The sequence below is a fragment of the Bactrocera latifrons genome, unplaced genomic scaffold (genome assembly GCF_001853355.1).
Source record: "Bactrocera latifrons isolate USDA-ARS-PBARC rearing strain unplaced genomic scaffold, ASM185335v1 scaffold_27, whole genome shotgun sequence".
Classification (NCBI taxonomy): domain Eukaryota; kingdom Metazoa; phylum Arthropoda; class Insecta; order Diptera; family Tephritidae; genus Bactrocera; species Bactrocera latifrons.
This window is the reverse complement of record NW_017536296.1, coordinates 1,646,822-1,661,386: the sequence shown is the minus strand read 5'-3', so window position 1 is coordinate 1,661,386 and position 14,565 is coordinate 1,646,822. Positions and strand designations below refer to the sequence as shown.

Below are 14,565 nucleotides of genomic sequence, written 5' to 3'. Positions count from 1 at the left end.
GATGTAATAGGTTCCCCCCTTTAACTTTACTGACAAATAACTACTAAATAGACACTGAGAAAACGGACCAAAAGATCGTGGCGGGATATGCCGGTCGATCCCACGTTGTATATAAAAATTAATGTACGACCCTAATGCCAAGTTTACTTTTTTCGACATAGCGGCATTTAAAAAAAAACTATTGACGGATTTCGTTCCATCCAGCATATTAGATTGCACCACATATCACAGAATTAATGATATAGGCAATTGCAATCAATCCGAAGGATTTGTACATAGAAATGATTCGTTATATAGCAATTTAACTGCTCACTATATCCAATACTGTCTGCGGCATATTTTATGCTGCTACAAACCATTTGTAAGCACTACGCTGTCATATATTCACATAAATCCTTTTATGGAAGAGTACAACAAATTCCGATTTTCAGTAACACCATAGCACACAAATATACCTAATTAATGCAAATGCCTCTAGTCTTATACACTATTAAAGCTGTGGCACCCATTTACGAGTTATTAAACCTTCGAATATTGGCAATCACTTATCTCAATAATTAAAGCACTATTTCATTACGCACTTTATAAATCACTACCTAAAATTGTAAATAAGACGATTGCTTCCTCTTTTGTTAATCCTTAAAAAACGTAGGCTCCTTTATTTCTATAATATACAACGTCCAAGCGTTTAATAACAGCATAATGCAATATGCACTGCTGAGAGGTGTTTGTATTGATTCCGTTTTCTTTTGAATTTACTTAAGTGGAATAAATCTGGAGCTGTGGGTGGCACCAATACCGGGCCTACCGTGCTTGACTGGTTTGTATGTGAGCGAGAATTCTCCCAAATAGTGACCAATCATTTCGGGTTTGATTTCAACCTTGAATAAAAAAGTCATTAATAAACGTAAGATATGTTTTAACTGACGGTTAATTTACCTGTGTGAAGTCCTTGCCGTTGTAAACACCGATGATGGAACCAGTCATCTCGGGTACAATGATCATGTTTCTCAAATGAGTCTTGACAATGTCTGGTTTCTCATTTGGTGGAGCTTCTTTCTTGGCCTTACGGAGCTTCTTGATCAATGCCATTGGCTTACGCTTAAGACCACGGGAGAAACGCCTGCGTGCACGGCTGTGCATCAGTTCAACCAACTGGTTGCTACAAATAAAGTTACAAATTAACAACTGGTACTATATACAACACAAATATTGTAACACTTACTTGGGCATATCCAACAACTGGTCGAGGTCCACACCACGGTAGGTGAACTTTTTGAAGGTACGCTTCTTCTTAAGAGTTTCTTCGACCTGCGTTTAGAAAGATGCATTATCAATAAAATGTACAAGTTGAAGTTTTTGTTTTGCCACTCGTCATGTAATGTGCCTTGAGATGCAAATATACACAAATGTAATAACAGCACAGCATATTTCACACATATTTTGTACATTTGAGCACATTGAACAAACGGATGGATAATATTTTTATAGATTTTTGTCAAGAAATTTACCTCAGCCATCTTGACAATTCTGATTTGCAGAACGGAAAGAAAATTGAAAGAGAAAAGTGCTGCCAAATCAAAAAATCGACATGGAATATGTCAAGGTTGGTGCTACTGATTTGTTTATTTTGAATGTCAATTTACAGTGTTGCATTGTGAACTGAATAAGAATTTAAAGATAGAATGAAAAGTGCCGATTTTTTTTAAAGTTTAATTAATTTGAATTAGGAATAATATTCTAAATAACGGTACCAAGTATTATATATATATATTATAAATTGTGAGTTGAAGGCCATCACAAAAAGTACAAATAAAAAGAGTTTCGATTACTGGAAAATTGTTGACATAGATGTATTACATCTGTTGAGGATAACTTTGAAGGCGACAAAATAAATATTGATGAATAATTTAATAGTTTACGTTTTATTTACATTTTTTCTGTACTTTATTGATATTTTTTATATATACATTTACAACTACAATTAAAAAGTCAACCAACAGGGGTATCCAGCGATTTTGGCTTGAAACTTTAACTGCCCATTATCGAACTAGTTCGCATTCCCATTTTCTATGACCTATTTTGCCTCATACTAAATTAACATAATAACATACATGTTATTAAAAAGTCACCATTAGAAATTTAGCCAAATTGGATATATATATATTTTTAAATTTATTTATAAATGCTTACAGCTTTACAAACTATAAAACTTCAGATATTTAATTATGTATACATCCTCTTGGCAATTTGTGAGCTTTAACAACATGTCATTAAATTATTCATTTGCACTTGCTTTAGGTAAATATTATGAAAATTATTTTTCCTTTTGCTTGAGTTTCTCTAATCGTTCCACTTTTTTCACAAGTTCATCTATATTTAAATCATCAGGAACATTGAATCCGCCCTAAAAATTTTAAAATTACAAAAACTGTTAAAATATTTTGCGATTTTAATATTGTTCATACTAATTACTTGTCTTTCTTGCAAATTTTGTATTTTGCCCTCAATCATAATTTTATTACGCTGCATTTCTGATTCGGATATCAATCGCTTATTGACAGACGTTATAAACCTAAAAGAATTTTAATCATTAATTCAAATGCATAAACATATATATAGAAAATGAAATTACTTTTCAAGTAAATTGCATTCCGCTATTTCTTTTTGTAGTTGTTGTTCTTGTTCCTTGATTTCTGATTGCATTTTAGCGATGGTTATACCATTTTCCAAATGCTCCTTCAATTTAACGTAATAAAATTCTTTCAGATATTCCAAGTGTAAGTCATGCAGCTGTGTGACCTTTTGCAGTTCTGCACATTCTTCTAATAAATTACAAACATCATCAGGCAGGTCGCAGAGTTCCAGTCCCACAAGACGCAGCTGATGCTCATAGTGCTCCCCTGTAATGCAAGCCATTATTAAGATTTTTTTTCAGCTGTGATAAGGAAACTCACGTAGTTTTTGCAATGCCTGCACTTCATCTTGCAATTGGAAATGATCTAATAAATATGCATTATAAGTTTTATTTCATGTAAAAAGTATCCACTAAATATTACCCATTATAATTTATATTTATCCAATTGCGTGTAAGAAATTTCTGTTTATTTTACTTTTCAATTAAACGTCAAAATTATAGATTGTGACTTTGGCAGCACTATGAGCAGTATAATTTTGTATATGTAACACTACTTGTAATAGCGACATCTGTATTTGAATTATGAAAAAACTTTTTGGCGCTCAATTAAACAACAGCTGTTTAGTAGATGCATTTTGTAAACAATTTGTCATAAGAAAATTCCGTAGTAAATTTTAAGAAAATGCAAGACGATTTAATACAAATTAGACGTTTTTTAAAAGAACGATTACAGCGTGACTATACAACTTTACACGGGCATGAGGCGGAACGTGAAAACGTAAAGCAGTTGCTACAACGAACTGCAGAACTGGGAGAATCAAATTCAGTACTGCTCATAGGCCCGCGAGGATCGGGCAAAAGTACGGTAAGTTCTTAAAAAAAATTAATGTAAAAATTTATAATTGCTTTTATTCTAGCTAATTAATGCAGTGCTGAGTGACCTTGTGCCTAGCACAGATTTTCAACAAAACACAATGCTTGTGCATTTAAATGGCAATCTTCATACTGATGACAAATTGGCACTCAAGTCGATCACAGTACAAATGCAGTTGGAAAATGCTGCCAATGGAAAAGCTTTTGGTTCTTTTGCAGAAAATTTAGCATTTCTGTTGGCATGCCTGAAATCAGGCAACAAACGTTCTAAAAGTGTAATCTTCATATTAGATGAATTTGATCTCTTCTGCGCGCATCACAATCAAACCTTATTGTACAATTTGTTTGACGTGTCACAATCGGCACAAGCACCGATCTGTGTGATAGGAGCAACATGCCGACTGGATGTCATTGAATTGTTGGAGAAGCGGGTAAAATCCCGATTTTCACACAGGTAATAACTTAACCAAAGTTCAATTTTAAAATGAATTATATAATATTAAAATTATAACATTTGATTGCAGACAAGTTTTTCTTTTTCCGACATCGGATAATTTTGAAAAATATCTGGATCTGTTCGAGACTTTACTAAGCATACCTACCGAAAGAGAATTGAAGCAAATCGCAGAACGTATATCGCATTTACCGAAACTGAATTCAACTGAGCTAACAATGCAACGTTGTCATTTCAATCCTGCGAAGTACAAATTTAACAGAAAATTTATTGAAGCTTGGAATAATGGCATAGCTGTGTTAATAGATGATGCCAAATCTGTGGCAGTATCTTCGTTAAAGACACTATATGAAATCGATAAAAGTGAATCATTTCTAAAAATATTCATATTCCGCCTTGTGTCGCAATTAGATCCGGACGCGCAACCAAATATCACCGCAGAGCAAATGTCCGAAATAGTTGCAACCTACACAGTTGATCCGAGAGTGGAATTATTGTGTGGCTTATCCGTGCTCGAATTGTGTCTCGTCATTGCCATCAAACACCATTCTGAAATCTATGATCGCGACCCTTTCAATTTCGAAATTATTTTCGCACGTTTTGCAAAATTCGCTAAAGTGTCGACCACTATGCAGGGCATAGAACGTGCCGTCTCACTTAAGGCATTTGAACGCCTGCGTCATATGGAAGTAATACTACCAATTTCTAATTCAGTTGGCAAAGTACAAAAAGACTTCGAAATGCACCGCCTGGCATTAACGTATGGTCAGTTGAATGATGCTGTACAAAAATATCAAGCTCTGCCAACAGAGGTAGCGCAATGGGCGCAGAGCTCTATAATTTAGGCAAATAGAAATATGATTACGTTAAATATTTTTATTACATTTTAAGGCTTATTCAGTATTTTAAGTCATTAAATTTATAAGAATTGAACAGTTAGTTGTTTTATTCAGTACGTTTTCATACCACTATATATTTCCGGCTAACCCAGCAAAAGTGTGAATATTAGTTGCTGCCGCGTTTATCGCATTTATACCAACATCCGGGACAATTCTCATAAGGACAATCGCAAGGATCTTTTTTAAAAATGTTTTATTGTTTTAAAATCGGGCATTTTCCGTCCGTTTAGAAGGTTTTGGTAAATTTGTACAAATATAAGTTTAAATTCTGCCGTTAACGAATTATTTACTTTGCCGTTATACTTCGACACAGCGTTGCAATTGCTCAGATTGAATCTAAACTGTGTTCGAACAAAGAAATTTCTTTTGCCCTTTATCATCATTTTCTCTTTTGGTGTAGCATACATAACTCTCTTTATGGAAAAATTCGAATCAAATTTTTAAAATCTGTTAAGGTTGTTGCAGCAGCCTAAAATAATTGTTAAATGGTTTTTAAAGACAAAGTTGCTGAATCGACAGTTCTTGGCTATGAATAAATTTGGATTGTTCTGTCGTTGTAGTGCCCTTCCCCCGATAATTAGAGGATTGCTACCGTCTTGACAGGCCTTGGCTGGATAAAAATTCGGTTATGTCGATTTGATGTCGGACCAAAAATTGAATGAGGACTATTGTGAAAGCGAGAACATTAATTTAAACAACAGAACAAACATTTTTTCACAAAATGAAAATTCTCTTTTTTTTATATACCCCAAAAATCGATTTACATACGAAGTTTTACAGTTATGTAGTTTTTCAGACCATACTGAGATTTTGAATTCATTCATGAAGTATATACAGATATACATACAAACTTATACATATATATAGATATGTATGCGTATACTCCTAGAAATAAAGGTGTCTGGTTTAAAGAGGGTGATGATAACAGCTTTTCAGACCACATGTCAGCATATAGTATCTAGGCCATTCAAACTTCCATATCATCAATGCTCTCTACTAAATCGATCGATAATGCTAATTCCCTCATGATTTCGGCACCAGCATAATTCGTTGAACAATGCGATCGGCTTGAGCTTAAGTATAAATTGGGCTGTTATGTCAACCGAGAGCACAGTGTGTGGGAACAAGCACGTTAGAATGCTTAGCAGCAGTACCCAAAACAAAAAAAAGTATTATTCTTAGTGTATTAGTGTCAACACTGACTGCAACCAAAACAAAAAGGAAAATATGCATTCCACTTTGCTGCTAACATTTGGTGTTTTGCTCTTACTAACTACACTAGCAAACCATTGTCAGGGCAATGAAAGTCCAGGGTTCTTCTTGAAGATCACTAAGAATGTACCGCGCCTGGGACGACGCTCGGACAGTTATTTCTTGAAGAATATGAAGACAATACCACGCATCGGACGTCGTGGCGATGGGGTAAAAACGAAGTTTTATGGAAATATGTTTTTCTTTTAAAAATTTATTTTGTTTTTTTCAGGAACTGGACGTCGCCCTTTTGCCTTCGCTTTCTAAACGTATGCTTATGAATCCAGCCGAAGCAGCTGCAGCCGCGGAACGTGAATACAGCCTGGTGCAGCCGGTCACTTCGAATACACTCATTGAGTTGCTGAATAAGAATGCAATCGCGCCGGATAATATAAAATTCATACACTGGAAGGACTTCGATCGTGCACTACAAAGGGACACGGAATTGTATGGCAAGCTGATTTCGTTGGGTCGTAAGCCAGATCAACGACTGAAGGCCGATCTCAATATTGATATGAACAGTGGCTTTACACCGCTAGTATCGAATTCCAACAGCAATGATTATATATATTACAACAAAGACGTGGACGAGATGTACGCGCCGAAGTACGGTGGAGATTTTATGCGCTACAATCAACTGGATTAGGAATAAGCAAGCATTTTTTGAAGATTTTGTAACATTTATTGTATTATTGGGCATTGAATATGGTAATCTATTATGGTGCGGGCATATCTAGTCAAAAATAAAATATTAGGTGAATTAACCTACATCTAACCTTAATCACTTTGTGTTCAACAGCAATTTGCTCATGCATTGAATTTCTATTCCCACCGTCTTGTTGGCATATCTGATGATCTGTGCTCAAAAGTGTTTAAGCCCTGACCTCGAAAACTTGGGATACTCCATCCAAGGAAGTGTTGAAATGTTTCGACCTTGTTTTCTTCCATATAGTTTTGCAGCTGACGTCCGGTAAGATTTACAACTAGGGAGAAGCTAGCCTTACTAAGGGTTGGATATTCGCGAAACTCAGCTATCCAGTGGTAGAACACAGGAGGAAAGTATACTTTTCGTGACCAGATCGTCAGCTTTACAATTATCTACAATTCAGCTGTGAGCTGGCGCCTATAGTAATCTTATCACAAAGTTACTCGAAGCCATTAATTATGAGGTTATGTCATTCTTAACCAGCTCTGAATGAACGGTTATTGAGCTCAAGGCTAGTATCGCCGCACTGCTATCAGAGTGGATATTCAATCCTCGGAAGGAGGCTGCACTCCTAAGCAGCATATCTACCGCTAACTAATGGCAGTAACCTCGCCTTGAAAAACACTGTAATAGTCAAGAAGTCAGAAGCTGAAGATGAGAGTTCCAGACAATACACCCTTCCACATGGTCGCCAGAGTTTGGTTTGGCGATTTCATGATTCAAACGATCGTTTATAAAGTCAAAGCTTGGGATGATTTCAGAATTTGCAAATATCTGTTAATTTAGAAACTCAGATTATCACAGTCTGATAGTAACTTTCGCGGTCTTACACTTTCCGGCGCAATCTATGGACACTATTAGCAAAATAGGATATCTAGAAATATCCCAGTGGCTAATACCTTAAACCTTACGGTTTCCTCAGATTATGATACGATAGACTGCAGGGCACTGACCTACCTTTACATTAAGCGTGTATCAGACCTTGTAAATCACTTCAGAATGAGCATTTCGTCTGGGCAGCGCCTGAATAACATACCTAAGGACATTTTTTAATATCGACAGCATTATTTTAATCATAAAATGCTTTTTGATTGACGTCACGAATCAATTGTCTGATAGCTCTAAAATTCATACTTTTTTGAGAACTAGATTTAATTACAAAACATTTCGATTCACTATTTGTTATATTTTTTGAAGAACTTGAGACGTTAGCGACATCGAAAGCTTAGTGAGGAGCGGGCTGGACCTCTACGAGATATACGACGCCATAGTTTAGCGAATTAATAGACAGCGGCTACGTTAGTTAGATCACGTCGTTCGAATGAACGAAAACACTCCAGCTCTGAGAGTATCCGACGCAGTACCCGCCGGGGGGAGAAGTGCAAGAGGAAGACCTCCACTTCGTTGGAAAGAGCAGGTGGAGGAGGACCTGGTTTCGCTTGGAATCTTCAATCAACATGGAAAAGAAAGAACGACTGGCGCGCTGCGATAAACTCGGCTATAACCGCATAAGCAATGTCTACGCCACTAAAGAAGAAGGCCGCCCTCGTTTTAGTATCATATAACCTTCTTTCTCATTTTTGTTGATAAAAAATTAACTGACAAATGAAAATGCATAAGTCTAGATAAGATACTTCTTATGCACAGTAATACCTGTGCAATTTGACTGACAAATCCCTTTGGACACACCAAACACTTGAAGTCAAATAACAATTGCAACTGCACTCGCATACAACCGCATTGACAGCGAATCGCAAATGCTAAGAGTGATTGGCAGGTGGTGGCTGCGCAATAAAAACACACATACATACATACACACACAGTCAAAAACCAAGAAATAGGAAAACCGCATTATAAACTTTTCCAAATAAATGTGACTGAAGCAATGTCGGTGCGCAAGTGCTCAGCACGACACACAATGGCAGCCACAAAACACCTGATCACTCAAGGCGTTTGCAAAAATACAAAAACAAAAGCAAGGCAATTGAATAAATAACGCAAGACTGAAAAAACAAACGTGTCGGGCATAATATTACACACTTCAGGTGCCATTGTGCGCCAAAAGACTTTGACATTTACCTAGTGACACATCTATGCGGACGGACAACAAATCAGTTGGCTATGCGCACAACTAATGCTATAACTTTTCATCCAGTTTAAATTGTGCAAAATTATGGCGCTAATTAATTAGTGTATAAATTAAAATTAATTATAATATTTATGTGGCATTGTTTAGCAGATAATGCCATTGAAAAATGCACAGCAATGCAGTTAACAGCGCAAATGTGTGTGTGCGAGCACACTTACGAGGGCAGTCCGATAAATTTTTGACTCAAAAAGAAAACCAAAAAATTGGAAAAAGATTATTTCTCAACTTAATCTTGGCACAGTGATGCTCCAACTTCTTTGACCGGTCTCAAAAATACATTTTCTGGAGGTCTGCAAAGTAGGTCACCGTGGTGGCGATAACCTACGCATTGTGCCCAGTTAGTGACTTTTTCAAGTTAGAATACAAAAAAGGTCACACGAGGTCAAATCTAGAGAATACCGAGGTTGGAGTATCCACCAATTTGGATATGTTAATGTCGAAGCACGTTTTTCTTCGTCAAATGGGTTATTTTTTTCGGCAATTAGCACAGTAGAGCTATGTGATCATTAAGCTTTCCTTCAAGTAGTCAATGTTGATTATTTTTTATGATTCCCAGAATGCAGTGGTCATATACCCTTCCGGTTGATAAAATAGTCTTCGCCGGGTGAAGTCCACTGTTTTGACTGGTCCTTGAACTTTGTCGGCGGTCTCGCAACGAAACAGGTATTCCGATGAAAAGCCTGCGACGATGTATAGAAGGTACGAAAGCTCAGATAAGACTTCCATAAAGTCAGACGAAAAGCTTAATGCAAGGAATGGAAGGTCCCAAAGCTCAGTAGTGGCTTTCATGAAGTTCTCTTTCCAAAAAGTTTTTCAGTAGTCAGACGAAAAGATTGATGCAAGAAATGGTAGATCCGAAAGCTCAGCAGTCATGAAACTKTTAAGTAGTCATATAAAAAGCGTGAGACGGGGAAAAGATGGGATAGAGATCTGGGACTCTAAAAGCCAAAGCTGAATAAGTGGGTAGGAAGATATGAATAAATTAGAAGCTGTTTGAATTCGATTCCGCTCGTTGTTGAAAGCTCATTTATAACCTTGTGGAAAATTATTGCTGAAGCCATCCAGAAAATCTTATTAAAATATGTTCTGGGACCCCTTAGAAGAACTCTGTTGGACGATGATAACAAAGGTAAAGCCCGGAATGATAAATGGCGATACCAATATACAAAGTTACGATGTACAGTTAATGATGTCGTTCCATGCATTGCAACAGGTTTTTCATGCCCAATTTTTCTTGCAAGATATGATGATTGAGCTTTGATATGATTACCATTTTAGCTATCTCGGGCATCTTCACTTTCATCACGTTATTCTCCATGGTAGCCGCTTTCGGAATTCCTGGGTATAGATTATCAAAAACCGATGTACGACTTTGAGGCACATTTTCCAAGATTTGCAGACAAGCCCGTTTCCGCGTACGATCAAAACAAAACTACGTGTCCGATTTGACACTGAAAGTTGGACCATAGTCGATAATAAGTACGTACTAGAATATTCTAGAGAATAGTACATTTCGGTGAGGCGCAGTAAACATTGGACCACCCTCGTACACAAGCAACAAATCTTGCGATTTTGGCAAGTCACCGCCGCAGCACTGCCATTATTTCGCTTACCATTGCAGGCATTCAGCTGTCACTTTGCAGCAAGTTGCAGAGCGGGGATTCTATGCACCAACACAGCAAACCTATGCTAATACACAATGCCATTGCACAATTTAATTGCACAGATTTGCTGCACATTTAACAGCAGTCAGACGCGGAGCGGCGAGTGGCATTTGATGCTTTTGTATTTTGTAGGCAATGCAGCGCGAATACAAATGCAGCAGTCACCATTACTCTTACACACACACACACACGATTGTTTGTGAAAAGGTGGTACATGGGAAATGGCAATGACAGCAGCAAGCGGAGTGTTCGCAGCATTCCAATATAATTAACAAGCCCTCCACGCGTGCACTGAACGAGTGGCTAAGTACGTCTGCTGGTCACTGAGCATTAGAACGTGCTGGCAGGGGGAAGCATTGTTGCGCTGTTGAGCGGTGCTGTCAAAGCGCGCTGCCGCTTCGGTGTCATGTTAATTCCATTTTTATCACATCATGAGGCGTTCATTTATCATTTCACCGCAGATCTACGTTGAAGCGCAATTTTTCTCACTTTCCACACCTCCACTCATGCGCATTGCACTGAGGTGTGTGTGTGTATGCGCGTGTCTTTGCTGCACTTGTTTGTCGGTTTGATATTTGTCACATTACTTGTTGTTGAGTACTTTACTTATGCGCATGGAGTTGCCCCAAGAACTGGGTGATTTATGACACTGATGCGTGTAATTCTCGCAAACAATTAGCACAGTTTTGTTGCAATGTTCGGACGTGAGTTGTTGCAATTGTTTATATTATTATTCTTTGGTTCAATTATGTTGGGTTCGCCTTTATGGAATAATACCTGAGTTAATACAAATTCAATTAAAATATCATCGTAGCATGATCATATAATTAGTTTCGTGATTATGAGCTCCTGTTAACGGATTATAATAAAATTTTAATTAGATTACGTTCACATGAAGCATATAACCGACTTGAAGATTCTTTAGTACCTAAACAGAGAATAGTGACTTTGCCAAGAAGTTGGTATGTGCCATAGATGGCTAGAAAATATTTGAGGCTTCGCACTGCGACCTACGTGCAATTGTGCAATTCCAGGAGCTTGCTGCACGTGACATAAGCGATAAGATACCTGTCCATGTAGATGGAACCTATGGCTTTGAGCTTGCTTCAACAAATTGCTCGCCAATCTAGTATTAGGTTTTCTGGAGTTTCCGATTTCATGTCGCAAAACCGGCAGTTTGCGCAAGCGACTATATGTCGGTAAAGTGCTTTCTGAGCATGCAATGCCCTCTATAAAGAGCGACGAGGAGACGGAATTTGTGTCAAAGACAGTTGATCATATATTTAAACCTTACAAGGTTGTACCCTCTCAATAGTAGCTTGTCTGTAGCTGTCAGTGCCGTTCTCTCTCCACTCTCTGCAGCATGCTGAGCACCGCAATGCACGGTTCTAGCCCCATCATCATGGACGCTGCCGCTTGCCGGCTACAATTTTATGCCCCGGCACCCAGATCAGGTGTACACGGTTGCAAACTGATAGTTGGTTCAGCCTCCCTATACAATCCTCCACTCAAAGCTATCTGGCCTCATAAGCTGAGATCGCTTTTAGTGCCGCTTGACTATCATTAAGTATAGCGATACGCTGGTGGCAATAGGAGTTGACGGATAATGATTTCTGCACACGACTTATAGCTAAGATTTCCGCTTGAAAGATGCTTGGAAAACGTTCCATTAGTACAGATAGTTTGGTATGCGGTCCCACAATGCCTGCTCCAAAGCCTTCCGGTGTTTTCGAGCCGACAGTATACCACTGGATAGTGCTGCCCCTCAGAAGTTTTCCCTCTTCGTAAACACGTTCCTTGGAAGAAGGGCCAGTGTTATGTGTTTCCCTAAGGGCTTCTTTTGTTGAGACGACATGAGTACCTTGGTGGTTCTGAACACTGTTAATTCCACATGCCTATTACACCGTAAGGTTGAGCCTAATGCGAGGTCTAGGAATTTTACCTCTTTAGACATCTCTAACTCTCTGCCAACGAGTATTAGGGGCCTCAAGCCCCTAGAGATCAAGAGATCTTCGTTTTGTAAAGGGTTTAACGATTGTTCTTGACGGTTTGATATTTAACCCCACCGTATTGCACCATCCCCTTGCTTGACTTAAGCCCCTTTCAACTATTTCGCAGAGAGTGTTCGTGACAGGTGAGACATCGTGGATTAACGCGTATGAGCTCGAAAGTAAACAGCAGTAGACTGTAAGCACCCATGTTCAGGATGAACTGAATCCAGCAAAAGTGGTTCGCGCACGATGCACTTTCAAGCAAAAGGCTGCTTGTTTTTTGGAAAAAAAACGGTGTTTAAAGATGGGCACATAAAAAAAACTAAATATAATAACAATAGCTGATTATTCCTTGCGATTTTTATAGTGGATATATAATATTAAAAATTCATAAAATCAAAAAAAACGCGCTTGTTTTGCTAATGAGTTTCGACTGACGGCTACCGAAGTACAAATTCATGCACGAAATTCCAAGCTTGTCGCCGGAGCTCCAAAAAATCTAAGGAACTACATGCATAGATCGCTATTAAAAATGCAAATACAATATATAAATGTGTGAGTGTTTGGCACGATGCGCACGCGATTTATGAATCTGCTAATTTGTGAGCGACGTATTTACAATTCAGCTGAGTCATAAATAAGTAATTAATCATTGTATTAAGTATTTTCCAATTTTTTGCCATTTGTTGGGATTGAGAGGTGAAAAGTGTGCCACTCGCAAGCGCAAGATGTCACGCTGTTTTTTTTCCAGGAAAACTTCTTCTTAGTTTCTAACTCGCTCTGTGTAATTTATGGGCGAATACGCTCTTGACGCTTGTTGTCAATATTTTTATTTGAAGGTGTTGGCATTTTCAAGTTGCACTGTTGGACATCTAAGCCTTTTTTTTTACATAAGAAGGCGTTGACATGCAAACGGTGTATTTAGTTAGAAAATTCATTTGGGGAAACAGGTAGTCGGAATACATATGTACAATGGTGGTTTTAGTTGATATATTTGAAATATTGACAGTCGCATTTCTTGAATCTATTCAGGTTTGTTTATTTACTATCTCACTGAACCAGAAATGGGCCTCATCGTAGAACAAAATTTGGCTCAAAACGTCGAATCTTCTTGGAACTTTTGAGATCCAATAGAGCGAAGCTATGACGCTTAGAAAGGCCCAGCGACTTCAGTTCTTTCATAAGCTATATTTTGTACGCTTTCAATATAAGACCTCGACGTAAAATGTAATAAATCGTTCCATAAGCCAGTCCGAGACTCACAGCTACCTTTTCTTCACTACGTGCTGGACCCATTCGGTCGAATATTATTCAATAATGAATACTGGGTCTCAAGATGCGTGATGGTAGTGCGAATAGTATGCTGAGTAAATCGATTATGTTGACCATAAGTTGAGTCGACCGCGTGAAATACAGTCTTCACAGAACGTGAATTTTCGTAATAAAGTTGAACGATTTGTAATCAGTGTTCTAGCCTAAGTCTTCCTATGATGAAATGCCAAATAGTGAACAAAAATAACATGACAGCTTAATACGCGTGATCTGTGCAAGAAAGTCTATTGAAAAAAATACCTCACCCGTTATATGTTTGTAGAAACAATTTGTAGAAGTTGATCCCTTACTATTCGCATGATCGACAACGAACGGTTAACCGGATAGTCGGAAATGAGTGGATTATTGAATATTCGACGACTCACGATTATCTGGATACTAGAAACCGCTTATTATTATTTGAATATTGCAATATCCGGTTAAACCGGTATGTCGATTACTGAGAGCTTTAATTGGAATATTTGAAAATATATTTGAATTTATCAGGTTTACAAAGGTCTATTACTTAACAAAGTGTTAGGAGCATTACGAATTCTCTATTTTTGTATATAACAATGTTAATAAGTGTAAATAAATTCTGGTAATTACAGTTATGCAAATTTAATATT

At 37.7% G+C, this 14,565-nt stretch overlaps 4 protein-coding genes across 5 annotated transcripts in view; 2 read left to right on the top strand and 2 right to left on the bottom strand.

Annotated features, from left to right (window-relative positions):
• Positions 1–687: 687 nt before the first annotated feature.
• LOC108969923 (40S ribosomal protein S15) lies at positions 688–1,590 on the bottom strand. The gene is made up of 4 exons (XM_018934940.1): positions 1,512–1,590; positions 1,226–1,311; positions 940–1,162; positions 688–881 (listed from the first exon to the last, which is right to left on the bottom strand). Exons 1-4 carry the CDS (start codon positions 1,518–1,520, stop codon positions 756–758), a joined length of 444 nt encoding a protein of 147 aa, XP_018790485.1. The 5' UTR covers positions 1,521–1,590; the 3' UTR covers positions 688–755.
• Positions 1,591–2,156: 566 nt separating this feature from the next.
• LOC108969947 overlaps positions 2,157–14,565 on the bottom strand; it is a 28,873-nt gene continuing 16,464 nt past the window's right edge. Inside the window, exons 1-5 of one of the 2 annotated variants that reach the window (XM_018934997.1) lie at positions 3,060–3,095; positions 2,958–3,002; positions 2,636–2,903; positions 2,476–2,575; positions 2,157–2,407 (exon numbers count right to left, since the gene is read on the bottom strand). In XM_018934997.1, coding sequence (XP_018790542.1) covers positions 2,318–2,407; positions 2,476–2,575; positions 2,636–2,903; positions 2,958–3,002; positions 3,060–3,063 — 507 coding nt within the window. In that variant the 5' untranslated portion in view covers positions 3,064–3,095 and the 3' untranslated portion in view covers positions 2,157–2,317. Of the gene's footprint in view, positions 2,408–2,475; positions 2,576–2,635; positions 2,904–2,957; positions 3,003–3,059; positions 3,096–14,565 lie in introns of those variants that run through there. The other variant, XM_018934996.1, reaches the window with a different exon arrangement.
• On the top strand, positions 3,254–4,898 carry LOC108969946 (origin recognition complex subunit 4). Its single transcript, XM_018934995.1, has 3 exons — positions 3,254–3,503; positions 3,556–3,965; positions 4,036–4,898. Exons 1-3 carry the CDS (start codon positions 3,321–3,323, stop codon positions 4,808–4,810), a joined length of 1,368 nt encoding a protein of 455 aa, XP_018790540.1. The 5' UTR covers positions 3,254–3,320; the 3' UTR covers positions 4,811–4,898.
• LOC108969948 lies at positions 5,996–6,838 on the top strand. Its single transcript, XM_018934998.1, has 2 exons — positions 5,996–6,286; positions 6,348–6,838. Exons 1-2 carry the CDS (start codon positions 6,092–6,094, stop codon positions 6,759–6,761), a joined length of 609 nt encoding a protein of 202 aa, XP_018790543.1. The 5' UTR covers positions 5,996–6,091; the 3' UTR covers positions 6,762–6,838.